We start from the raw sequence: 26,291 nt of genomic DNA, 5'->3' as shown, positions 1-26,291 counted from the left end.
ACTTTAAATTGTTTCATGGTTTGGCAGGGGCATTATGAACATTTTCGTTTGAGGGTGCTGAGAAAACAGCCCTATTTGATCGAATTTTGGTTTGAGGCAACCTGGATGGGAAGCGGCTCAGTAATATCAGAGATAATAATAATAATGATACTTACAGCGCTCAGCCTCTCAATGGTAAAACAGACTAACTTTTAGGCAAATTACTCGGGTGGGATTCAAACCCACGACCCTTGACAAATTTGGTTTCTTATAATGGATCATTTATGGGTAAATTGAGTTTTTTTTTTCCCATTTCAAAGTCTCAAAACATACTATGTATGGATAAAAAATATGTGTCCTATCTTAGCCTCTTTTTAAACTTAAACCTTAAGCAACTCAAAGAAGTTAGACCCCAAGCTTAAGTCAGGTGCGCTTGGCCATTCGGCATATCAAAACTAGGTCCCTTTTCAAATCCACAGCTTCGGCTCCAAATTCGGCTCAGGCTAGCTTGGCCCTGCGGTTGTTTTGACAATTAGCGCGTGCTTTGCGTAAGCATTCAGAGCTTCAGACAAGAGAACAAAGCCTGAAGCCGAATCCAAAGCAGAAATCATGGTTTTAAAAGGGCCATAGACACCTTTTTCATACAAATAGTCTGGTCCGCTCATTCGGCTGGATATCATTTCCGAGCCCGACAGCGCTGAACGACTCCGTGTGAAGAAACATGTTGATGCCTAGGCTGATGTGTCGGAACTCGCTGACAAAGGTGAGACAGAACAATGCGAAGGAGACGGCCAGTGCCCATTCGCACATTGTACTCGCTATATGGAAGTCATAACCCTGAGTGGTAGAGTACAAAAATAAAAGACTCTTTAAGTTTATTTGTTAAAGGGTGGCTGCAGTGTTTTTTTAAATAATTTAAACGATTAAACATGACTTTTTAAACCTGAAATATTTTTTTATATATTTTTTTAAATTACGCAAGTATTTTAAAAATGGTTTTCAAGAGATTGGGGGAACCCACCCCGCCCCTAAAAGGGAGCATGAACGTGACGTCATGTCGGGAACCCGAGTCGTCGGGCCCCCTGGCTGTGTGCATTATAGAGACGTGTGCACTGTGTGGCCTGGTACCTAGGCGCGTGTAGTTAGGGACCAGACTCTTTTTGCCGATGATATGTTTGAATTCCCGACGTGACGTCGATGGTAGGGGGGCGGTAACAATCCAAAAAAGGGGGGGCCATGACTTATTCGCTAATTTTGCAAGTGAGATATGTCGGGGGAAAGAACAAAACACATTTTATTGATGTTCAATACATATATCAGAAATAAATGACAGCAAAATTAACTGTTTTATTTTAATTCACTGCAGCATCCCTGTAAGGAGGAACCACTTTGACTACAAATTCATGGAGTTGCTTAGCTGAAACTACATGTACTGTAGCAGAAAACATCGAGGGTCACAAACTTATTGTTTAAGGAGGTGGGCAGTGCCCATTCGCACATTGTACTTGCTATATATATGAAAGTCATAACCCTTAGTGGTAGAGTACAAAAATAATAGACTCTTTAAGTTTAGTTGTTAAGGAGCAACAACTTTGACATTATAGTTCATAAACGCAGAAGTTTGGGGTGAGCTGAAACTGAATTGGAGTAGAAAATACTGCTTAAGATTTTCTTTCTAAGCAAAATAATGAGTGGGCACCAGTTGAACCAATGTAAACTTTGTTGAATTTAGGCTGGTAACCAGTGTCTGCTATTAAAGCAAGTTTTTGTCTGTGCTCAGCAAGTTTTTGTGCTAACAGTCTTAATGAATATTATAGGATTTGAGGCATTGCATGGTGAGGTATCAATATATACATTTGGTTTGCTGTTTGTTCTTTAGAGAACGTCTTTCTCTATTCTAACTACCACGGAGTAGATTTTTCGGATGTTCGGGAGACTTCTCAATTCTGAAAAGAACTGTCCTGCGTTTTTACTACAACCTGGGCGGAAGGTATAGAAAATTGGCTGGCACTACTACTTTAGCTGATAGGATCGTAATTAACTGCACTACCGCGGAGTCAGTTCTTGAATTGGTCTCACCGTTTCGACTAGCTTGCTCTAGTCATCCCCAGGAGACTTAATGAAATTGGGATCAGGAGAGCAGAGGTTGGTTCTGAATTTCTCTCGAAAGTTTCTCCGACCATGGGAATGGTCGGATTTACTGACTTACCCCATCGGTTGGTTTCCAGAAGAACTCGGTGTCATTTGGGTTATGGTGGTTCATCCATTCTGCCGAGGCTACAGAAGACGTTGTAAAGCCTACAGGAGAATTACGCTAAGGAAAACAATCTTTAAAAGATGGAAATTTGCATTGGGGATAACAAAATACTAATTTTGGTTTTGCCCAAACACCAATGTGTGCTAGCACTGTGTATTCGGTACTTTCCCCGAGTCCTGTGAAAAAATATCACAGGCATATTACTCGGGTGGGATTTGAACCCATGACCTTTGAAGAATTTGGCCCCCGAACAAAGACATTGACAAAAGAGGCAAAGTTTTTGATAGTTTAGATTAAAGGATACATGTAGCCATGGTGAAGAACATCAACAACGACAGCAAGAGACGAACCATGCCAACGAGCGGTTTGCTGTACTCTGGGCATAGTAGATAGGTGATCATTGTGTGTAGCATGGAATAAAGAGTCATGCAGACAAACAAGGTGTAGGCGCCGATACGATGCACCACAAATACGTTGGTGTCCTGCATATAGAAGTGCCGAAGAAAAAACAAAGATGGTGTCAAAAAATTGAAATTTGCTTCTGGGATAAATTTGTTTACCCAGAAACACTGATCTGTGTAAGCACTGTATATTACTGTGCACTTTCCAAAGCTGTGTATAAACAAATCACATAGGCATATTACTCGGGTGGGATTCGAACCCACAACCTTTGCAACTAGACAACCGAGATTGCCTGGTGATAGCTAGAGGCAGTTCGAAATTTCCAGGCCTGATACTTAACTTAGTCAACAAATGCGATTGCCTCAATGCCCTTGAGTCATTGCCCTTGTGCCCTTGAAATGCTTCAGTACATATTTACAATTTCTTCAAAGGGTGCCCTTTAGGGGAAAAAATGCCTCAGTGCACTTGCCAATTCAAAATTAAGCATACAGGCCTGAACAATTTATGTATCGTATTCAAGTATAGACCAAACCGGCTCTTTTCAGAGCCACCATGCACTCCTTCAAAAGAGATTTTACTCACGGTTGTACTCGCAGGTTTACTATTCATATTTATATTGATAGTTACTCTTATTCTCCACAACCGCATGCAAAGCTTCAAACACCATTTAGTATTCAAGTTGTTAGACAGGACTGTGGCTGGGTGTTGACAGAGGTCACCAAGGTCAACTGACTGCAGGACTTGCAATCACAAGGTTTAGGCCAGGGTGACTAGTGAAGTCTACATCATAGTTGCGACTAGTTTTTAATTCTCATGATGCATTGGCAATATTTGTCCTGCAGTCAGTTGACCTTGGTGACCTCTGTCAACACCCAGCCACAGTCCTGTCTAACAACTTGAATACTAAATGATGTTTGAAGCTTTGCATGCGGTTGTGGAGAATAAGAGTAACTATAAACATAAATATGAATAGTAAACCTGCGAGTTAAGTTATAGTAAAATTTAAGCCGAAAGGATTGAAGGATTGTCTAGCGACTGTCTGGTTGCCAGACGACTCACCTGGAAGTTTGCGACCACACTCATCCCTAGTGTTGCTGCGACTCCGAGCACGGCACTGACTTTGTTGAGTCCATTGATCTGCGTCGAAGGAAGGCCCGCTATGGTATCCACTTCTTTGAAACGAACGTAAAGTGTAGCAAGTACTGAGCAATAGGAGAGACAAAACATTCTTAAAGGCACTGGACACTATCGGTAACTAGTCATACTACTTATTAGCATAAAATTTACTTGGTAACGATTAATGGCTGTTGATAGTATAAAACATTGTGAAAAACAGCTCCCTATGGAGTAACCTAGTTTTTGAGAAAGAAGTAATTCGTCACTAAAAAATTTGAATCAAATTCCTTGAATTCAAGCATCTGAAAGCACACAACTTGTGTGACAAGGGTGTTTTTATTTTTCATGATTCTCTCGCAACTTCAACGACCAATAGAGCCCAAATTTTCACAGATTTGTTATTTCATGCATATGTTGAGATACACCAAGTGAGAAGACTGGTCTTTGACAACTACCAAACGCGCCCATTGCCTTTAAACCTGTATGCTTTGAGACAATGCATGGTAAGGTATCAATGTTATTCGGTTTGCAGTAAATAATAATAATGACGTCTTCTATAGCGCAAAAAGAACAAAACTGTTGATGGGAAAAATACTTACATAGTACACAAGCCACATTCACAAACTGACCGAAAATGCAGCTTTCCGGCGGCTTCCCTCCAGTATCACTAGAAAACAAAACAAAATTTATTTATTACAGATCTGCCCCTAACTACCGGCATTCTCCCTTAACAATGATCAGTTAAAACGGTCAATTAAAACACCTGGGGTGATTTCACAAAGAGTTAAGACTAGTCTTATCTCGACTTAGGACGAGTTACTCGTCTTAACTTAGGACTAGCCATACGTTTTTCGTCTTAACTTAGGACTAGCCATACGTTTTTAATATCTCCTAGGACTAGTCCTAAAGGCCCGGTCCCACTGCAGCAAACGAGAACGATAACGACGCAAAGAGAACGCATTCTATTGGTTGAATGAGCGTGTGTGTATTCTGCGTGGAGCAAATCAACCAATATAACGTGTTCTCTTTGCATCGTGATCGTTATCGTTTTCTTATCGCTGCAGTGTGACTCGGCCTTTGAAATCGACCCCTTAGGACTAGTCAGAATTCTCTCCAAGTTGTCTGGCTAAGTAGTTCAGTGTTGAAAAGCACTGACCAGTCTAGAGAGACTATCAGTCACTAAAAAGTTAAGGGCATAATTGGCGTTTGGTTTGACTTTTGATTGGTTGAAGTGTAAGGCAGAGTCAACTGAGCAATGACAATCAAACATTGGGGGAAGTAGGATGGTAGAGCGTGGGGGGGGGATGATTAACAAACCTTATATATGGAAAAAAAACTTCCACATCTCCTCTGAGGACAGCAATAGTATAGGTTGTGACAAGAGTGACGACCAGTAATAAAAACAAACAAATTGGTAGAAAGCTGAGGCTCCTCATCTTGGCAATCTGTGTGAAGAAAATGAGATTTTAATTCATTTACCCGAACAAATCAGTCGATATTCTTTATTTTTTTTTTCTGTATCTATAGGTTGTTTCAATAGTGGATTTTAGGCATCCAAGGGTTTAGGAACACTTAATCCCTTCCGCAGATTACGATAATCACAACCCTCGATCCTCCTGCAGGTTGCGGTATTCCTAACCATCGATCCTCCCACAGAACTATCACAACCCTCGATCTGTTCTGCTGACGGAGGGGGATCACCAGACTTGCAATTACATGGTTGTGGGTTCGAACCCCCCTAGTTACTGAATCACAATTTCTTGACGACTTGTTTTTAAAATGTGCAATTTGTATTCATTGACGTTCATCCAATGTTTCTATTAAGTAGTGTATGTTAATGAAGGAGATTGGCTGTAGTGTAAGAATGCAAATGTCACTATTTAAAAAAAATTACAGAGCCCCAGTTCCATCCATGGTCTATTAAAGGAACACGTTGCCTTGGATCGGACGAGTTGGTCTATAAAAAGCGTTTGTAACCGTTTTTTATAAAATGCATATGGTTGGAAAGATGTTTTAAAAGTAGAATACAATGATCCACACAAATTTGCCTCGAAATTGCGTGGTTTTCCTTTTACTGTGCGAACTAACATGGTCGGCCAGTTATGGGAGTCAAACATTTGACTCCCATAAACGGCCGACCGTGTTAGTCGACGAGGTAAAAGGAAAACCGTGCAATTTCGAGGCATGTTTGTGTGGATCATTGTATTTACAACATCTTTCTACCCATATGCATTTTATAACAAACGGTTACAAATGCTTTTTAAAGACCAACTCTACCTATTCAAGGCAACGTGTTCCTTTAATAACACTGCACTTTAACTCTAGACCCAGTTAAATTACTGGGTCATCTCTGTCCTTACTCTATGGTCTTATGTGTTGTTAAAACAAAAGTGAAACAACAGAAACACGGAAGTCACAAGATATTTCTCTAGACCCAGTTAAATTACTGGGTCATCTCTGTCCTTACTCTATGGTCTTATATATTTCTTGGACCGATTTTAGGCTAGCTGTAGGCTACTCCTAGAACTATTATGAAGTTCGTTCCGCTATCCAGGTGGAGACGATAGCTGTAGGCCTAGTTGTTATAACTAACATGCATACATGCATAACTAGCTAGAGACGGTGAACAACCGAACCAAGAAAATGACAACAATTTACACAAATTAATATTAATATTATTAGACAGTAACAAAAAAAGTCTCTAAATATCACAGCTTCCACTACCAGGTAATATACCAATACTATTTTAAAAGTTTTACTTACAGTCATATTTTACACACTAACGCCATGAAATGAAGGTGAACTTGAAGGACTGAACAAAGAACCCATGATTGTCGCTACATCTTAGAGGAGAAAAAGGGACTCTCCCTAAAGAAAGCGCACCACCAACGTTAGGTTGAGAACACTTTTTAGGGATTGACAGAAATAATCATACTTGAGGATTCTTTTAAAACCAACATTCTGTACCTAGTCTACTTATTAGTTGTAATGAAATGGATTTGAGATTTATAACTATTTAGTATGGGTTAAAACATTCTTATTTAATGAGTATGACAAAATAATCATTTGTTTGCCGTAAAGAAATTACCTATTTTTACAAAATGGTATAAACCAGTCCATGTGAATGGAAACATCAACAGTGAAGCACGTGACAGTGATCAACAGTGAAGCATGTGACAGTGACACAAGCTCCGTGGTTCAGGTGACCTTTTGTGACCTTTAGTCACCTGACTGTGTACACAGTTGCTTGTGTGCAGACTATGCATAACATTATTTTAATTGTCAATTAACGAATTAAAGAGAAGAACCCCTTCTGCATAGGAATTAAAGAAAAGAACCTCTTCCTCATCGAAGTTGCAAGAGAATAATGAAAGAAAAACGCCCTTGTTGCACAAGTTTTTGTGCTTTCAGATGCCTATAATAAAAGGCTTCATTTGGGCGCTTGAAATGTCTCAATTTTTGAGTGAGAAATTATTTTGTTTCTGAGGCAGGATACTTTTTAATGGTACTTTTGTCATATCATCACTTTCGTGTGTCCTAAAATTAAACCTGTAAACATTTAGGCACAAAATGTTCAGTGCGAAATGAACTTTAATAAACGCCCTACGGTTGCATAAGGGTGCCGTTCCAGAGGTCTAAAAATAAGAAAGCATTCGGCTTTATCATGCGTGTTAACTTTCTAAGATTCAAATTAATGTTCTATAGTCAATACCTCTTCCTGTAAAATGTCGGGTGTACATTCTACAGTGGACAATGTACACCCCCCCCCCCCTTATGCCAAAAGTTTCATAAATCGTTTTGATCAGTCGTCCAGAGAAAACAAATTCGGCTAAAACTCGGGTCCCACTTACATTGTGCCCTTTGTTGTTGCCTCACACTTAGTTTTGGTTTATTCTGTATTTTTTTTGTAATTTTAATGTTTTTAGACTCGCAAACCAAAGTGACTTTCACCGTTAATCATAATGTGTGACAATAAAACCATGGAGGTAGAAAACAGACTGTTGACTATTGACTACTATATTGACTCATTGACCTATTTGTTTTATCCTCGTAGCCTATCCCATTTTATTAGTGGTCTCTTTAGTCCGAGTGTCACAATACATGACATCACCACTGAAATGGGGACTTCCCCCAAACCAGGTCGCTTTTCTCGTGACATTGATCAATGGGTGCATGCGTAATAATGTCACCGGTTCACAAGCACAGAAACTAATAATTGTATTAGGTCTATAATAATATTATGATATTTCACTTTCAACTATTATTTCCTGGTAATTCGCCAACAAGGGATTTTGAAACGTCAAGTTCTTTAAAAGTAAACTGCGGCGACGAACATTGTATTGTTCCAGTGTATTATAACCTGAATGAAAAACTAGTGGAACTCGGAGTGAAAACTGATAAACATGAGTGAAATTGTTGAAATGAAGAGTGAGGAGTCTGGGAGTGGTGAAGCGAGTACAGACTACGGCTCCATAAACATAAGGTATAAGTTTGTTCAATGATAATTCTATTCAAATGTGCCGCATTGGAGACGAGGGGGAAACGAACATTCATGTGATATATTTGCTTTGGCCCACTTGGTTACACCCAGCTCATGAATATTAAGTACTGTCTACTTTGCACACAGCTCATGTCAAAGGTCACACCATGACCTGCATTACCAAGTATAGTTAATAAAACGTTTTTCCAGTATGGCAGCTCCTTTGCACAGTGTGTGGATTATTGTCTACCATCCCACGCGAAATACACCACAATTCATGTGATAAAAATGGAAGTCATTGTGGGCAGGTTGAAGTGTAGACTTGATTCAAGTCCCATGCTCGTGTGAGAGGTCCCCAAGCATATCGCACCAACTAAACTAGCAAACAAGGGGCTCAATCTCATATGAGCTGCTCAAGCAAAAGATTTGCTTAACCTTGAAAATAGCTCGCTTATTTTACACATGTTACTGGCAAAAATGTCACGCCATATACATTGCTTGTGACTGTACATTTGCTGCAGCTTTCTTAGCATAACAATTAAAGTGGAGTCTTGGCTGGTAATCTGATTTTACTAAGCAAGAATTTTTTGCGTGAGCAAAATGTTGTGCTTAAGCAGCTCTATGAAATGGGGCTCTGTTGCAGGCGCGCTCGCCGTCAAAATGCGGAACAGGTTGGGGAATGCAGAGCTAGCATTTCAAAACAGTAGTTTTCTGGCGATGGCACGGGATGGGGACTTGAGTCAAGTCTAGTTAAAGTGAGGTAGGAACTTCCATTTTTATTGACAACCTTGGCCAAACTTTTTCTTTTTAAGCTGCTATACAGCGTATAACCTTTCTAGAGATCATTGGCTTCCGACTAAAAAAAAGAAGTCAATTTTAGATTTCTGTGTTATGTAAAGTATATAAATGTTTACCCTTTTTATGAGCAAGGTCTGGGAGGCCACATCGTTTTTGTTTGATGGACAGTTTTTATGACTTTTGCCTTTCCCTGGACGGCCTCTGCTTGTTTTATTTTTAATTTATGTATTGTCTGAGAATTAAAATAAGTAAGTAGAATAAAATAAATATAGATCAGCAAGCATGATTGAATCATGTCTAAAGAAAATATTATAGCCAGTTTTTCACCAGGCAATCATTAGCAAAATCTTATTTCGGATAAGAATTTGTCTTGTATCTCTTTAGTCCACAGAATCTTAAACGCAGAATAAAGCACTCCCGTTCGTCGAGACTTCGCTGGTTGCCATTATTGATGGGTATCTTCTTGTTTCTTTCGATGGTAATACCGTAAGTACTCTTAATTGCTGGGTACCCGGATGACAGTCAGTTTCAACTCTAGGGTTAAAATTTGCAAGAAGTTCTTTGAACTAAAATAGTGGAAATGGTAGGCCTAGAACGCATAAATAAAAAAACAAAAGGGACGATTCTTCCGAGCTTTAAATGCCCTTCCGTGCGCATTTTGTCTCACTTTTACAGAATTGCCATCCTTAAATTTGTTTTCCTGATTTGTATTTAAAGATTTCCCTTTTGAATTGATTTAGCAAAACAAAATTCCCCATAAAAACTGCACCACGATGACAGCGGCAATTTCGTCGAGCAGGATCAAATTTCCTCCCGTGCACAAGCAATAATGGTTTCAACAAGTTTGTAAACTCGCTGGAAATGGTGGCCAGAACTAACAGGATGGTCAAAAATACTGTTTTAATAGTTGTTTATAATTTTTGCAGGTATGGGATAGCTGTTAAACTGGGACATGTCGATCCAATATTCCCCTACATAAGGTACGTATAAAGTTTGATCATAAAATAAATAAATGGAGAAAACAATTATTAATTTCATGTACAGCCTCGGGTCTGCTTCGCTTGTTACCCCTTTAAAGGACCCTGTTGCCGAATTGCGCAACTTACAAAAGACCTGGGAAGTCCCTTTATCACCCCTAGAACTGCCGCTTCCTATCTAGACTTGATGACAAGTCGTTAGGCGGTGCCTATTTATCTGCCGTTCATGCAACAGTCACAGTGCGATTAAACACATACACCAGTCGTAGGTAGCGCTTAACAATTACCGTCTTGACTTCAAGACTACTTCCTACCTAGATCTTCTAACCCTCTCTAATAGTGTTTTATTGTTACTTTTAAAATACGTCTTTTCTTTACTTTGTTTTCACTTTTACAAACTCCATTTCAACTTTGAACTTCATAATAACCGTTGTGTGACATTTGCGGTTGGACAATAACGTTTTTTAAATGGTTAGAATGTCCGTATCTCTATCTTTTCAATAACTGAGACATTCAAGTATTTGTGAAAAAATTGTATAAAGGGGGAAAACAAATTCATTCTTTGTATTTTGTTTTATTACAGTGACGATGGAACGACGCCCCCCGAGAGTTGTATTTTCAGTCAACTCATGAACCTGGCTGGGTTTTTTGGTAAGTCACGAAAACAGTGTTGGCGTGTATTGTGTCCGAGCCCCTATAGTTCACCGGACTCGAGCTCTGGGCTCAACTTCATAGAGCTGCTTAAGCAAAAAATTTGCTTAAGCACGCAAATAGCTTGCTTATTTTACACATGTTACTGGCAAAAATTTCATGCCATGTACATTGCTTGTGACTAATATTTAGCTGTTGTTTACTTAGCATAACAATTGAGTGGAGTCTTACAGCAGGTAATCTGATTTTACAAAGCAAAGATTTTTTTGCTTAAGCAATTTTTTTTTGCTTAAGCAGCTCTATGAAATTGGGCCCTGGTGTTTTCAGCAGCAGACTCGGTTCGATACCAAAACGGAAATTGAACCAAGAGTATGGATTTTGTCTATGGTAGCCAGACTGGTAAATAATCCACATGCGAAGGACTTGGAACTTTTATATTTTTCTAGTGAAGTTTCATTATTTCACTTTATTTTTCTTTATTTTTCATTATTTCACCCCCCCCCCAGCTTTTACCTCAGTTTATGTTCGTTACAAGCAAGTTAACGAAGACTACCGTCAAGATGTTCCAGGGATAGTCTTAAAGTGGAATGACGCTGCAGTTGTCTTCGGCTGCCTGGCAGCTCTTGGGATGAGCCTAGCAGCAAACTTCCAGGTAAGGTGCCATCCATAAAAATAAAAATCGATTTGTCCCTCCTCCCTCCTGGGGTGGATGTCACAAAGAGTTAGGACTAGTCTTATCTCGAGTTAGGACCAGTTACTCGTCCTAACCTGGGACTACCCATGCAATTTGTATATCTCCTAGGACTAGTCCTAAGTTAGGACTAGTCCAAACTCTTTGTGAAATCGACCCCTGGAATTGTTTCACTCAACCCGAAATTCGAGTATACCGCACACAATATCAATTATTATTGTCATTTTATTTGAGGAACGTGTCACCCCCCCCCCTTCGGTTTTGCATTCTGCCGCGACGCGAGACGCATCAAAATATAATGAAAGATTCATACTTAAAGACAGTGGACACTATTGGTAATTGTCAAAGACTAGCCTTCACAGTTGGTGTATCTCAACATATGCATAAAATAACAAACCTGTGAAAATTTGAGCTCAATCGGTCATCGAATTTGCGAGATAATAATGAAAGAAAGAAAAACCCTTGTCACAGGAAGTTATGTGACTTTAGATGGTTGATTTCGAGACCTCAAGTTCTAAATCTGAGGTCTCGAAATCAAATTGTGGAAAATTACTTCTTTCTCGAAAACTACGTCACTTCAGAGGGAGCCGTTTCTCACGATGTTTTATACCATCAACCTCTCCCCATTACTCGTCACCAAGAAAGGTTTTATGCCAATCATTATTTTGAGTAATTACCAATAGTGTCCACTGCCTTTAACACACATCGATGTTTATGAAGTGGAACCTGCAGTTTTGTTGCTTTTGAAGTTACCTGTAAAAGTTGCCTCGTATGACAATGCCCTAATAACCACTAACTTGACTACCAGTGACAAGATTGTGTCTGTGTCTTCAACAGAAACCCAACATAAACTCGGTACACCTGATAGGCGGGGCTCTATGCTTCGGTGGAGGGTCCATTTATGGATTCACCCAGAGTTGGATTTCTTACAAATTGTCGCCTCAGTACTGCTCACTACTTACGTGTCGTCTGCGGTTGTGGGCCTCCATCTTTACTGCAGTCTTCATCATCACAAGTATCCATTTGAAATTTTATATAAGACATGACTGCATTGCTTATCAGTCAAAGGGTTTTGATACCTTTTTGTTTTTGGTCTTTTGTTTTTTGTGGAAGTGTCGTGGCCGAGCGGTTAAGAGCATGCACCGAATTCAAACTCTGGTGTTTCTGATCAGCAGAGTGTGTGGGTTCGAATTGCCCAGAAAGACACATTCGTCCTTCGGATGGGACGCAAAGCATTTGGTCTCATGTGTTGTGTAACGCATGTCAAAGAACCCAGTGCACTAAACGAAAAGAGAGGGTGTTTGCTCCGGTGTTCCTGGTCTGATCGGCAGCAACTTGCGCCGCAGCACCTTGTAAACCCTCATGGTGCTATAAAAGAAGTACATGTATAGATCTCAATTATTTCAGACGCAGGACCCCCACATCTTGCAAGAAATAGTGTATGTTACGGCGCCAGGAGCGTCATGAGTGACGAATATGCGCGCTATAAGAAGCCATGCACTATTATTATTACTATGACATTGGTACCACCTGTAAATGTTTTAGCTTCATTAGTCGTCAAGTTTTGTTGAAAAAAGGTGGGGGGGAAAAGAGTGTTTAAAACTTGTTATGCATATATAGAAACTTCTTTCGAGCTTAGAATTATTTTTGTACGTGTGTGCAAATTTCATTTGTACCGAGTAAATTTGTGTACTTTAATTGAATACCTTGACTCAGTTGTGTTAGACTTGGTGTTTGATGAATTGTCTCACCTAGAACGGCTTCCAGAACATGTGGTATGTATATTGCTCGCTATTTTAGCTAATTCCGTTATACCGGTACCAGTGCCCAGTTTCATGGCTCTGCTTAGCAGTAGAATCGGTACCTGGGGGGAATTTTGCGCTTACGTCAAGCGTATTTCACAATGGTAAAGCAGAGTCATGAAACTGGGCCCAGGTTTATTAACTACTATCAATGAATATTCGTCAAAAGGGAAACTGATAAACACTGTCATAACTTATATCGGGCATCTGTTTATGCAGGCATGGAGTTTGGTGTCACTGTTTTGTTGGTTGTTTTGTTGTTTGTTTGGGTATTTGTTTGTTTGTTTGTTTGTTTGTTTGTTTGTTCGTTTGTTCGTTTGTTTGTTTGTTTGTTTGTTTGTTTGTTTGTTTGTTTGTTTGTTTGTTTGTTTGTTTGTTTGTTTGTTTGTTTGTTTGTTTGTTTGTTTGTTTGTTTGTTTGTTTGTTTATTTGTTTGCGTGTTGTTTTGGGGTATTGGGGGTGTTATTGTTTGTATAGTTGTTTCTCTGTTTTTTTTTGTTTTTTTTTGCGTAAAATTTTATAAAATTGAATGGCTGTGACCAACCCTGTCATTATTTTCCCCTTCGTTTCAGGGGTTTGCGTTCCACATCATCAGCACGACCTCGGAGTGGGCCAACGCAATCGCCTTTATCTTCTTCTTCATCACATTCTATCGAGAGTTCGGGACGATCGGGGTCACACAGGGTCAAAGGTTATTATTGGATTATGACGTCATCTAGCGTCCTGCCTTTTTTTGGAAAAGGGAAGGAGAAGGCTTTTGTTTAGCCTGAACATCTGACGTCACACTTCGAGGCTCGTGATAATTATGCAAGGGATTCAATTCCCGTCTATAATCACCTTTGCAGACGACCGAAAGTACAGTGTAGCTACCAACCACGTGACTTTGGACCAATCAAAACACATGGAAAGCTTACGTAACTGCACGTTTATCCAATGAAATCACTCGTTCTGGAAAGCAATTACGTGTCTTTTCCCTATCCTTGCGGAAGAAACCAAAGAAAACACATGAGCACAAACATAAATCAGACACTAAACATCTGCTGGTAATATAGGTTTTCTTGGCCAATTTCGGCAAACGAGGAGTCAATTTCATTTTCATGCATTCGAATTAAAACTGTTTTGCCTGTCCAGTTTTACTGCGTTTCAAACTCAGAATTCGGACGTTCAATTTCGTTTTGAGTCCGAGTCAAATTCCTTTAGCACCCTGTTCAATTTAGCGTATCGTCATTCTTTTTCGTGACACACACGCCTCAAGAAGCGTCTGTGAATTTGAATGCTGCTTTGATGAATTGAATGATTATTTTGTTAAATCGAATAACGTAAAAGTACATTTGACTAGTCTTAAAATGAAATCGAATGACCCTTTTCAGTGGCATTCAATTTCGTGCCAAATAGAATAAGCTGGTGGTTAAATTGGCTGCTCATTTTCCGAAATTGACCGAGAAAATCTATATTAGCTGCTTCAATCAGAAAATTTTGCTTAAATTATAACAACATTTTGCCAAAATTATTAGGCGTAATTTTTCTTAATAATCTTTAAAATAGACATGTGTATAATTATGAACAATGTTTATTCCGTCATCATCATAATTGCTATTAAACAAGGTTCTCCTTAGCTGTTTTGTAATTTATTTTCTAAACAATGTATTCCCATTTTAAGATCGGATTGATAGGGGCTTTTTAGTCACAGTGGTTAGATTTACTTTAGTTAATCCTGACCATCTTATTAAATATATGGGTCTGTCCTTCTCTGATATACTATATGAGTTTTTAAACTTTTATCTATTAAAAGCAGTGGACACTATTGGTAATTACTTAAAATATTTATCATCATAAAACCTTTCTTGACTACGAGTAATGGAGGGAGATGGATGGTATAAAACATTGTGAGAAACAGCTCCCTCTGAAATGACATAGTTTCTGAGAAAGAAGTAACTTTCCACTGATTTGATTTTGAGACCTCAAGTTTAGAATTTGAGGTCTCGAAATCAAGCATCAGAAAGCACACAACTTCGTGTGACAGGAGTGTTTTTTTCTTTCATTCATATCTCGCAAATTCGACGACCGATTGAGCTCAAATTTTCACAGGTTTGTTATTATGCGTATGTCGAGATACACCAACTGTGAAGAATAGTCTTTGACAATTACCAATAGTGTCCACTGTCTTTAACTAGTGTTCTGTTTCCATTTCAACTTTGGTTTATTGTTCTATGTCACAAGATTTCAAAGTTTACTTGCGTTGTTTCTTGTACTGCATTGGTAATGTTGTATCTAATAATTGTAATGTTTGTTGAAACCTTATATTATAAGGAATGAGAAATGGTTTGTCTTTGTAACTTTCTCTTAGAAGAGGAAGTTACAATTCGAAATGTCAAATACAGACGTCCATTTTGTCATTTCCTCAAAATTTGATAGGTTATATCATAGAGAAAGGACAATTTTTCTCTATGGTAATATTATGACTGTAGATGTTTTGCTTTCCATCGAGTTTTTTGAAGAAAAAGCGCGCCGCTTAGGGGGACTCGACTATTTTTTAAGGAACTTTATTTACAATGATGTGAAAATTATATCTTTTAAACAAAAATATGTTTTACTCATTCTATTTTTAACTGTATTTCAATGCAATAAAGATAAAAGTAAACAATATTTTGGAAGCAGTTTTGATTAAAATAAAGAAATAAAACAAACTAACGATTCGGTGGTTGTAAAACATACCTCCTAATAAAAATGGTATGGCCCAATAACCAGCGTAAACAATAACAAGTGCATGTGACAATGATACTCGTGTTGTGTGTGGGCGTAACCTTGGTCACCTGACGGATTTTAGACTTGTGGATAAGTCGTGAAATGGCTGTCGGATCATTACGCCACCACCACGAATAGACTATCTTACCGCAACAAATCATAAACGACTTGTTCACAAGTCTAGACGGTTTTGTGCATGGGTTTGATTGCACAATCACAATAGCAATAGAGAAACCTATATAAAGATTTAATTCTACAGCTATTACTCGTGCCGGCCTAGCTAAGTGGTTACTTCGCTTGAAACTCTAAAGACTTATCTTTGATTAAACCCCCTACCACTGGCGCCATCCGGCATTTTTTGTCTTTCTTTTTTCTTACCACACTCTTTCAAAATAAAACAGTTTTTGTAACATTTTGCTGCATAGTTGAGCTCATTTTGAGTATAATTTAGCTCTTCTTTCTCTGATTGTTGAAGTTAAGATTTATTGATGAGCTCTGGATGATAAATAGATCATTATGTATTTCTACCTTCATGAATGGATTGACTGTCTCGTCAGCATGGTGTTAATTGCCAAAAGTGCACAATGCCTTTCACTTCATGATATAAAAACTGATAAAGGCACATTCCCAATGAAGAAATTCGTTCAATAAATTGTTTTTAATTCTGAGAAGAATTCAAGGACGCGAGTGCGCGCAGCCAACGGAACTACCCAGAAATTCAATAGCTGGATACTGCTCATTTAAAAGACTGAGGTAGTCTTGTTACAAGGACCACTTCTTTGTGTACCTCTCCATGGATTAACTGTCCCATCCCACTGACCCCGAAACCAGTTTACATCATCAAGCATTGATCTACCGTCACACTTCACTACTTGCACGCTGTACACACGACACCAAACTGCCCGCAGTTTTAGCATCATCCATTTTGCTGTTTGCTCTCCACTGAAACTCTGTTTTTGAGGAATTGGTGAAATGGAGAACGATAAACTGGGAAGTGAGGCAACTACAACTTACGATTCGACAGACCTACTGCTTCAATTAAAAGGGTATTTCGGTTAAAAGTTTCAGTTAATTCTAGACAACTTGCTCGTGGTCTGGCAATTCGTAAATTACACATAGAGCCAAGCCAGAGATTTTACTACACTATACCAGGGACAGTTAACTCGTGATTTTATGTTTTTGTTCAAGTGTTGACTTTCAGTCCTTCTCGATCCAGAGTCCATGGTCTAATATTAAAGAGTATAGAATACAAATGAGATAAAATATTCTCTCTCTTGTTCGTGTTTACTTGTTAAAATTTAAACAGTTCAAAAGTTAAACTCTGTGTATTTATAAAAACAATTTATAAAACATTTCCGGTCGTGTGGCCGTGAGATTTCCCCCTCAAATTCAAACCGTGTATGCAAAGCATTGGATTTTTTTAACTGGTGAGGGTGCGTATAACTCCTATAGCAAACAATGGTAAATGCTAAAAATTCAAAAATACTCAAAAAATATTTAGAAGTCTCTCAGCCTCTTGAAAATTAAATCAGATACATTGTCATACAACTAAATTCTTAAATTCTGATTTCTTAAAGCTGTTTAGCAGAAGAAAAAAAGCTTAGCAAAATCTATGGTAAGCCAAGAAATGGGTGGAACACCACAATTTTAACTTTAGGTACTTTTTTTTGCGTAACCAATTTCTGCTTAGCAATAATTTTCTGTGCTTTGCAAGATTTTGTGCTTACAAGATCATAGTGGAAGTATAACTGAAGAAATGTTTGCGGTAACACCGTGTGAATATATATCTTTTGAATACTGTTGTTTCTGAAAAGAATCGGTGGTTAGACTCTAAAATATAATTTATTCAGACTCAATGTGCAATTTGTGAGGAAAATTTTTGAAGTTTTAAACAATCGTCTCCTTTTTTTGTTGAGTCCATGTGCAGTCTAAATCAAATTTGTGAGAGTAAACTTGGAAGTTTTAAGCAAATTTGTCCTCTCCTTTTGTAGAGTCACTGTGCAGTCTAAAAAAAATCTGAGAGGGTAAATTTGGAAGTTGTAAGCAAATTTTACTTCTTTTTTTTCCTCACAGCCTACAGAGTGTACCGCAAAAGAAGAGTTTTAGTATTCTAAGGAATTTTGAGGGTAATATTTGGAATTTGGAAAGTTGAACACAAATTATTTTGTTTCTTTCTTTTTCCCCTACAGCCTACAGAGTGTAGCACAGAAGAAGAGTTTTATTTCACTGAGGAATTGGCTCTCTTTTGATCTTAGCTGGTTGCCGCTACTGTTTGCGTTCTTCTTGAGTCTTTCTATTATAATACCGTGAGTATATTGTCAGTGCTGGGTACCAGGATGACTGTTTTAACTTGTTAAAGTTTTTGAAGAAAAACAAAAACATTCCTGACTATAACCTTCAATTAAGGTTGTTCGTTTAAAGCCTTTGGGTACTTTTTGTAGATAAATTTACATTGATGGTAGAAAGCTACAATATTACTTGCTGAGAAATAAGGAATAAATAATTTTGAGTCTCCTTGAGAGAACAACCTTTTTTGTGGAATGTTTTCCTAATTTCCCAAAAGCTACAGCACCTCAGCAAGTAAAATTTGAAGGGAAGCATCCTGCTATCATAATCTTTAAACCAAGTAATTTTAATGTAAATCTGTGTCTTGTTTCAAACAAAAAGTATCCAAACCCTTTTAGCCAGGAAAAGCCATTGAAAACTACCGATACTGGAAACCTTAAAAAAATCTGGTTGATCAAGACTTGGGCCCTATTATATCAAATATCAGTTCTTCAGTGTATTGATTCTCATATGAAGCCATTCAATCTAAACATCAAAATCACTGGTATGGTGGCTGACAGGGTGAGTCAAAACAATTTTTGTTTTAAAGAGAGAAACAAAGTTGATTTTTGTTTAACCTTGACTTTTCTGATAATCTGAATGGCCCTAAACAGTGAGCTCAGAGTCCTAACCACTACATGTATACACATATAAACCATTCAGTGTTGAACAAATCAATGGTTCAAAAGGAAAACCCACCCACCAGGGGCAAATTTCGAGCTGCTTTCAAGAAGAAAAAAAAAACATTGTTAAACGATTTTCTGCCAAGGCCAAAGCACAAACTGTAATGTTAGGTTAGTATTTTGAATGGTAACCTCTTTATGGATTTGTGCTGGCTTAGCTTACTTTTTGTGCTTAAGCCTATTAAAGGAGGCTTAGGAGTAGGTAAGGAAGGTAAAGTAATTGATTTAGAAGTAACTTTTTTAATCATTGTTTGCTTTTAAAGCAAGCAACAAATATTGTTAAAAACAATTTCTGCCAAGGGCAAAACACGACACAGTCACAAATTGTAATGTCAAATTGTCACTTTGGCTGGTAACTTATTTATGGATTTGTGTTGGCTTAGCTACTTTTAGTGCTTATAAGAAGCTCTATCAAATTAGGCTTAGAGGTAGGTTAGGGGGTCAAATAACTGTTTTTTAAGTAACTTTTGAAATTATTTTTTTGCAGGTATTGTATAGCTGTTGCACTCGGTCACGTCAAGCCAATATTTCCATCAATAAGGTATTTTCCATCTTTTTACTGTAGCTCCATTATAGTTTATTTATCTGTTATTGAACCAACACAACCTTTTTGGGGGAAAACAAATTCACAGATGTTTTTTAAAAACCTGATCCAGTCGATTGCACAATCCACAATGTTTAATCGTACAAAGCCCTTTTGTCACAAGGCCCCCCCCCCCCTCCCCAGCATAAAGACCTTTCCATTGTTGCTAAAAAATGGTGCTGGATGTGGCTGGCCGATTGTTAGCAAAACATTTAAAGGAACACGTTGCCTTGGATCGGTCGAGTTGGTCTTTGAAAAGTGTTTGTTATAAAATGCATTATGTTTAGAAAGATATTTTAAAAGTAGAATACAATGATCTACACAAACATGCCTCAAAATTGCGTGGTTTTCCTTTTACCTCGTCAACAAACACGGTCGGCCATTTATGGGAGTCAAATTTTTTACTCCCATAAATGGCCGACCGTGGTAGTTCGCAAAGTAAAAGGAAAACCACGCAACTTCGAGGCAAATGTGTGTTGATCATTGTATTCTACTTTAAAACATCTTTCTAATCATATGCATTTTATAACAAACGGTTATAAACACTCACTTTTCAAAGACCAACTCGACCGATCCAAGGCAACATGTTCCTTTAATGGCGTAACTCATGTTGTGACCAAATTCTAAATTTTCTGCAAACATCCCTCGATTAGTAACAGTTGCTATGTTTTTAAAACTTTTTTTTTTACATTCCATGGTTAGTTAGCTTGTCACCAAAATCAACCTTTTTTTAAATTAATTATAGGACTATGTATAGTTTGTGTAACATTTATTCCAAACTGCGGCTATGGTTTTGCTTTTATTTTGACTTCCTGTGGTTTTCCAACCTTGTAAAAACCCAGGGCTGTGAGTTGCAATAGAAAGGTCCATGCACTAAATTGTGATTTCGAGGGAGAAGTCTTTTGGTTGGATTACAAGGGTTTTTCCAAGTTTCACAATCAATTGTGCAAAATCATGCTACGATTTCTAAGCGTGATGGGTTAAAATTAGATGAGGGTTGGTAGAGCCGATAAAGTGTTCATGTGAACAAACCTGTGAGTAGTAAGCTTTAAAGGTATGTACTTTTTCCTAACAAAAAAACACAATGTCCACAGATATTCATTAAACTTACACAGTTTGAAGATTATAATAGTAGAAAGCTTCCCTTGAAATTTTACTTACTGAGGTGCTGTAGTTTTTGAGAAATGAGTAAAGGTAATAATTTTTGTCTCAGTTTTAGCATGTCAAAACGTATTCACCAGTTATGCTATGGTTTTGGTATAATATCATAACTGGTTAAGGGAATTTTACTTGCTAAAATAATTTTGGTCTCATGAGACCAAAACTATTTTGTGACTTGTTTTACTCGTTTCTCAAAAACTACACAACTTTAGTTAGTAATATTTGAAGACAAGCTTTCCACTATCATTATCTTGAAACCCTGTAAGTTAAATGTAAATCTGTGGACATTTTGAAAAAGTACCCGAATCCTTTAAGGCAGTGGACACTTGGTAATTACTCAAAATATTTATTAGCATAAAACCCTACTTGATAACGAGTAATGCGGAGAGGTTGATAGTATAAAACATTGTGAGAAACGGCTTTCTCTGAAGTGATGTAGTTTCTGAGAAAGAAGTACTTTTCCGCGAATTTGATTTCGAGACCTCAAGTTTAGATATTCATTTGAGGTCTCGAAATCAAGCATCTGAAAGCACACAAGTTCGTGCGACAAGGGTGTTTTTGGTTTTTTCATTATTATCTCGCAAGTTCGATGACCAATTGAGCTCAAATTTTCACAGGTTTGATATTTTATGCATACGTTGAGATACACCTAGTGAAAAGACTTGTCTTTGACAATTACCAATAGTGTACAGTGTCTTTAATCCTTTGTGTGAGAGAGGAGAACTTGCAGTACAAAAAAACACTCATCATTTTCAGCATAAAACACATTGTCCTTAATTTGGTTGTAACATAAAAACTTAACATTCTTGTTTCTAGTGCCCAATTTCCTAAGCAAGAAATATTTGCCTTGAAAAAAAAACCAACAGAATTACAAACCAAATTTCCACTTGATTTTCAGGATAAGTAAACAAAAACTGAATACCAGTAACAAGCAATGTGCAACAATTTTAAATTAATTGGTTGGTAATCCCGTTTTTATCAAGGAAGAAGGTTCATGCTAAGGAAATTTTCGTGCTTAGCCGCTCTATAAAATTGGGCACTGTTCCTCCTGTTTTGACAACTGGTAAGCTGATTGTAGAATAAGTTAAACAAATATTGTGGTTCCAGATGTCAGGAACAAGGAAATAACGAGAAGTTTGTGGTTTGCATGTACTTTTCCTGACACTCGCACGGAAGGGGCAATATGTCCACGATTACTGCCACAAAAGAAAACATTGTGTGTCCATTGTTTGTCAGAACAAAGTGTTTGAGAGAAAATGATCAAGTGTCTTATTTCCCATCAAGGCCCTCGTCAGTTTTAAGCTTTAAAGACACTGGACACCTTTGGTAATTTGTCAAAGACCAGTATTCTCACTTGGCGTATCTCAATATCTGCATAAAATAACAAACCTGTGACAATTGGAGCTCAATTGGTCGTCAAAGTTGCGAGAGAATAATGAATGAAAAAATTACATTGCAGCACAAGTTTCGTGCTTTCAGATGCTTGATTTCAAGACCTCAAAATCTAATTCTGAGGTCTCAAAATCAAATTCGTGGAAAATTACTTCTTTCTCGAAAACTACTTTACTTCAGAGGGGGCCAGTTCTCACAATGTTTTATACTATCAACAGCTCTCCATTACTCGTTACCAAGTAAGGTTTTAAGCTTAAAGTTATTTTGAATAATTACCGATAGTGTCTAGTGCCTTTAAAGTACTTTGTTAGTTATTTATTGAATATTTACTATTTTATTTATTATCCCATAGTGACGATGGAGCTACACCGCCTGAAAGTTGTTTATTCAGTCAATTTCTCAATCTTGCATCATTTTTCGGTGAGTTCCATCACTGCGGCCCCTAATTCGAGTCCCGGTCGTGATACTTGTGTCTTTAAGCAAGACTTTTAACCATTATTGCTCCGCCTTCAGATGGGACTGAAGCCAAAGGTCCCGTGTGTTATGTAATGCATGTAAAATAACTAAGTGCACTTTTCCTAAACAGGAGTTAGCGCCAGTGTTCCTGGTTAGGTTGGCTGCATATTGCGCCACAGCTGATCACCTTGTCAATCCTTGCTATTGACCCCCCCGTCACACGCGGCGACTGATGCCACGCTCACCACAATGATTTCCTTTGTGATAGCAACTGTGGACCATGTTGGTGGTCAATAGGCTTACGTGTAAACGCTGCGTCTACTAAAAATGCGCACTTCACTGAATAACACACGTTGACATTGACCACCAAAATGGCGCATCCAAGATTTTTCTGATGATGACGTCAGGTGAAATGGGTCATTAGGTACTATGAAAAGAAATATGTCTCATACTTCAAAATGTATAGCTCTGCATGGAAAAATTGAATGCTAAAGCGCACTGAGTGAGGGATTTGAGCGCTTTATAAGAAGCCACTAGTATTATTATTATTGTGTAGTCAACAAAATCAAAATGTTGTTTTCTTTTTCCCCTACTCAGGTTTCGCCACAGCTTTAACCCGCTATAAACAGGTGAAGGGTTACAACCCTGAGGTCCCATGGAACGTTCTAAAATGGAATAAAGGGGGATTCTTCTTCGGATCCTTGGCAGTGTCGGGGATGAGCATTGTGGCAAACTTCCAGGTAAGCTGATTGTTAGGTTGGGTCTGCATTAGTGGATACAGTTTTGGGTATGACTGGCGAATGCTGCATGCATTGAGGTATAGGTTGTCTCTAGAAACATCCTTAAAGACACTAGACACTATTGGTAATTGTCAAAGACTAGTCTTCACAGTTGGTGTATCTCAACATATGCACAAAATAACAAACCTGTGAAAATTTGAGCTCAATCGGTAGTCGAAGTTGCGAGATAATAATGAAAGAAAAAACACCCTTGTAACACGAAGTTGTGTGCGTTTAGATGGTTGATTTCGAGACCTCAAATTCTAAATCCAGGTTTAAAAATCAAATTCGTGGAAAATTACTTCTTTCTCGAAAACTGTGTCACTTCAGCGGGAGCCGTTTCTCACAATGTTTTATACTATCAACCTCTCCCCTTTTCTCTTTACCATATAAGGTTTAATGCTCATAATTATTTTGAGTAATTACCAATAGTGTCCACTGCCTTAAGGTTTAAATGCTACAGTGCAAGGCTGAGGCTCGTCGTAAGTCCCAAGATTAATCGTAAGTTAGGATGAGTTTGGTGAAATCGACTGCTGGATCTCATGTTCAGACTTTCTTGTATTAAGCTGTGACTGTTTTCTTTGTGTGTTTGTTTTATTTGTTTAGATAACCAATATATACATTGTCCACATATTTGGAGCGAGTATGTGCTTCATTATGGGTACCGTTTATGAGTTCATCCAGACATGGATTTCTTTCAAGCTGACACCTCAGCACTGCTCTCTACAAACGAGTCGTCTGCGATTGTCGCTGTCCATCGTAACTCTGCTCTTCATGATATCATGTATCCTTTTGAAACGTTCATCATAAAAGCCCTGTCCAAGGCAGCGTGTTTCTTACAGGCAGCAGAAGCTATGTGTTTTGTGGGGTTCTTTTCCAGTTGCAAAGTCCACAGTGACAAGCCTGATACTTCACGGAGGCCTCCATTGCCTTGGTGCCCTTGATGCTCTAGAGTGCCCTTTACCAAGAAAAAAAAACCTTGGTGCCCTTTCCCTTTCAAAAACGAAGCACACAGGCCTTTAGTGCGTTTCATGTCCTAGACTGAACCGTTTCACTAATATCAGAAGGGGGGTTTTATACTTCAGAGGGTTGTAATTTTATTATTTATTTTGTTCTGGTGGAGAAGCAAAGGATTCTCAGAAAAGCAAACTTTAAAACACTTTCTAGTCATGAAGAACCCCCGTTTTTAGGCATTATACGGAAACTTATTTTAGACTTTTCAACTTTGTTGTGCTTAAATATCAAATTGGTTTGTGCTTAGCAAGTTTATGAGCTTAAATTATTATAAACCTTGACTTGACTATTTATTTAGTTGCCTTGTTTGATATGTTGGGTGAATACAGAGGGTTTCCGCAAGATTTGGTAAGTAAACTTGCCCCTAATCGCGTTGCGTAGCAACTGTCTCAATAGTCTGAGGAATTCAAATGTAAGCGGTGCATTGTAACTAAGCGAGTCAATGTACCAGACATTATTCAAGTCTAAGTTGCAAATGGCTTATTGGGCAACACTTGGGTCATTAGACTACCATACTACCATAGTTGGGGGGGGGTGTTGTTTAGGGAGTTTGAATAGGTTTTTGTTGCAATAGTTTTTATAAAGCTAAGCTCTCTTCTAGCCAGTGATCGTTCTCATTTGATTTCAGCGCTCTATCTTCACGGATGTCAGTGCAATGTCGGAGTGGGCTACTGCATTCTCTGGTATGTTCTTCTTCCTCACGTTTGTCCACGAGTTTCAGACCTTCGGGGTTGAACAGTGTCATAGGTCACTGCATTTAAAATATGACTCCCTTGTATAGACCTTATGCATTGACCTCATCCAGCCGCCGTCTTAGAGGAAAAAAAGGAGACAAAACAATCACAGTACTGGCCAATGAACAGCCTCCTTTTGACCTCTAGGTGAGGGCGCCCTACTTTTGAAATGACGTAATGTGCATAACGTGTTTAGACTGTAGCGAATGCTCCTTTGTTGCTATGATTATGTTGAGTAATTACCAATAGTGTCCACTGCCTTAAAGGCACTGAACACCTTTGATAATTGTCAAAAACCACTATTCTTACATTACTTTGGTGTTGAGGCTTGATTCTTGAAGCTGCAGCCTAGCCTATGTGCCCCTCTTTACTGCATTGGGTTCACGTTGATAAGGGCGGTATTTCAATGGGTGGCGCTTCCAATGATGACTTGGTGTTAGGGTACGCACTCAACCATAATTCATAAAATAACAAATCTGTGAAAATGTGGACTCAAATGGTCACCCTAGTGGCTAGTTGCAAGAGAATAATGAAAGAAAAAACACCCTTGTGGTTTTCAGACAGATGGCTTTATTTAATTAAGTAATATAATAATACTAACAAGGCCTCAGGTCTGAAGCCTGCAGTTTTAAATATTTGAGATTTGAGTGAGAATTTACCTTTTTCTCAAAAACTACGTTACTTCAATCATCAATTCAGCAACCTATGGTCATCAGACTCGTGAGAGAAACCCCATGATTGAAAAAGGAAGCACACTGTCACTTGTTGTTTGTAAACAAACTCTAAAAGCTCGCCACCAACGATAAGGCGACTGAACTTCTCTTTGAGGTAATTTATTAATTTTCGATTTGAAAGTTGCTTTTCTTAAATATACGTTTTGCTCTTATAGTCTTATTCTATTTTTTTTTTTTACTAACCTGATGTACATTAAATATATATTGTAAATTTATTAAAAAGATTACGATTAAAATAATATAAATTATGTGAAGTATATATTAGCTTTTGTTTATGTTTACCTGTTTTACAAAATGGTATAAACCAAACCCTGCGTAAACAAACAGCGCGCACGTGCAAAGGCAGGATTGATGACATGTGACCTTTAAAAAAAATCTTGGTCACCTGACATGTTTGACACTTTGCTTAGGCCGTGTCCGAAACGGCGACTTCGGCTACAGCTACGGCTAGATCGCGCGCGTCTGCCTATTCTTCAACACTGGTAGACGCGCTGATCTAGACGTAGCTGTAGCCGAAGTCGCCGTTTCGGAC

The 26,291-nt window shown here is 38.2% G+C and overlaps 3 protein-coding genes across 3 annotated transcripts; 2 read left to right on the top strand and 1 right to left on the bottom strand.

Moving 5' to 3' along the window:
* Positions 1 to 277: 277 nt before the first annotated feature.
* On the bottom strand, positions 278 to 6,621 carry LOC117305246 (DNA damage-regulated autophagy modulator protein 1-like). Its single transcript, XM_033790076.1, has 7 exons — positions 6,518 to 6,621; positions 5,072 to 5,199; positions 4,354 to 4,421; positions 3,698 to 3,840; positions 2,541 to 2,718; positions 2,189 to 2,277; positions 278 to 816 (listed from the first exon to the last, which is right to left on the bottom strand). Exons 1-7 carry the CDS (start codon positions 6,521 to 6,523, stop codon positions 619 to 621), a joined length of 810 nt encoding a protein of 269 aa, XP_033645967.1. The 5' UTR covers positions 6,524 to 6,621; the 3' UTR covers positions 278 to 618.
* A 1,333-nt stretch (positions 6,622 to 7,954) lies between these two features.
* On the top strand, positions 7,955 to 14,045 carry LOC117305168 (DNA damage-regulated autophagy modulator protein 1-like). The gene is made up of 8 exons (XM_033789969.1): positions 7,955 to 8,237; positions 9,417 to 9,518; positions 9,959 to 10,012; positions 10,593 to 10,660; positions 11,167 to 11,312; positions 12,189 to 12,366; positions 13,077 to 13,126; positions 13,726 to 14,045. The coding sequence occupies exons 1-8, from the start codon at positions 8,158 to 8,160 to the stop codon at positions 13,870 to 13,872; spliced, it is 825 nt and encodes a 274-aa protein (XP_033645860.1). The 5' UTR covers positions 7,955 to 8,157; the 3' UTR covers positions 13,873 to 14,045.
* Positions 14,046 to 15,253: 1,208 nt separating this feature from the next.
* On the top strand, positions 15,254 to 25,954 carry LOC117305217 (DNA damage-regulated autophagy modulator protein 1-like). The gene is made up of 8 exons (XM_033790040.1): positions 15,254 to 16,944; positions 18,088 to 18,204; positions 19,394 to 19,447; positions 22,395 to 22,462; positions 23,096 to 23,238; positions 23,884 to 24,061; positions 24,590 to 24,639; positions 24,920 to 25,954. The coding sequence occupies exons 1-8, from the start codon at positions 16,871 to 16,873 to the stop codon at positions 25,070 to 25,072; spliced, it is 837 nt and encodes a 278-aa protein (XP_033645931.1). The 5' UTR covers positions 15,254 to 16,870; the 3' UTR covers positions 25,073 to 25,954.
* The last annotated feature ends 337 nt before the right edge of the window (positions 25,955 to 26,291 follow it).

This window comes from Asterias rubens, chromosome 22 (assembly GCF_902459465.1).
Source record: "Asterias rubens chromosome 22, eAstRub1.3, whole genome shotgun sequence".
Classification (NCBI taxonomy): domain Eukaryota; kingdom Metazoa; phylum Echinodermata; class Asteroidea; order Forcipulatida; family Asteriidae; genus Asterias; species Asterias rubens.
This window is presented reverse-complemented; position numbering and strand designations above follow the sequence as displayed.

What these genes read in the sequence shown, in the direction of transcription:
- LOC117305246 (XM_033790076.1), bottom strand. An exon ending in GTTTTTTTTCCATATATAAG is followed by an intron (nt 4,422 to 5,071) that starts GTTTGTTAATCA and finishes TTTGTTTTCTAG; the next exon opens with TGATACTGGAGGGAAGCCGC. An exon ending in TCTGGAAACCAACCGATGGG is followed by an intron (nt 817 to 2,188) that starts GTAAGTCAGTAA and finishes TCTACCACTCAG; the next exon opens with GGTTATGACTTCCATATAGC.
- LOC117305168 (XM_033789969.1), top strand. Translation starts at nt 8,158, where the DNA reads ATGAGTGAAATTGTTGAAATGAAGAGTGAGGAGTCTGGGAGTGGTGAA. An exon ending in GAACCTGGCTGGGTTTTTTG is followed by an intron (nt 10,661 to 11,166) that starts GTAAGTCACGAA and finishes CCCCCCCCCCAG; the next exon opens with CTTTTACCTCAGTTTATGTT. An exon ending in TGCAGTCTTCATCATCACAA is followed by an intron (nt 12,367 to 13,076) that starts GTATCCATTTGA and finishes CAGTTGTGTTAG; the next exon opens with ACTTGGTGTTTGATGAATTG.
- LOC117305217 (XM_033790040.1), top strand. Translation starts at nt 16,871, where the DNA reads ATGGAGAACGATAAACTGGGAAGTGAGGCAACTACAACTTACGATTCG. An exon ending in GCATTGTGGCAAACTTCCAG is followed by an intron (nt 23,239 to 23,883) that starts GTAAGCTGATTG and finishes TTATTTGTTTAG; the next exon opens with ATAACCAATATATACATTGT. An exon ending in TCTGCTCTTCATGATATCAT is followed by an intron (nt 24,062 to 24,589) that starts GTATCCTTTTGA and finishes CTATTTATTTAG; the next exon opens with TTGCCTTGTTTGATATGTTG.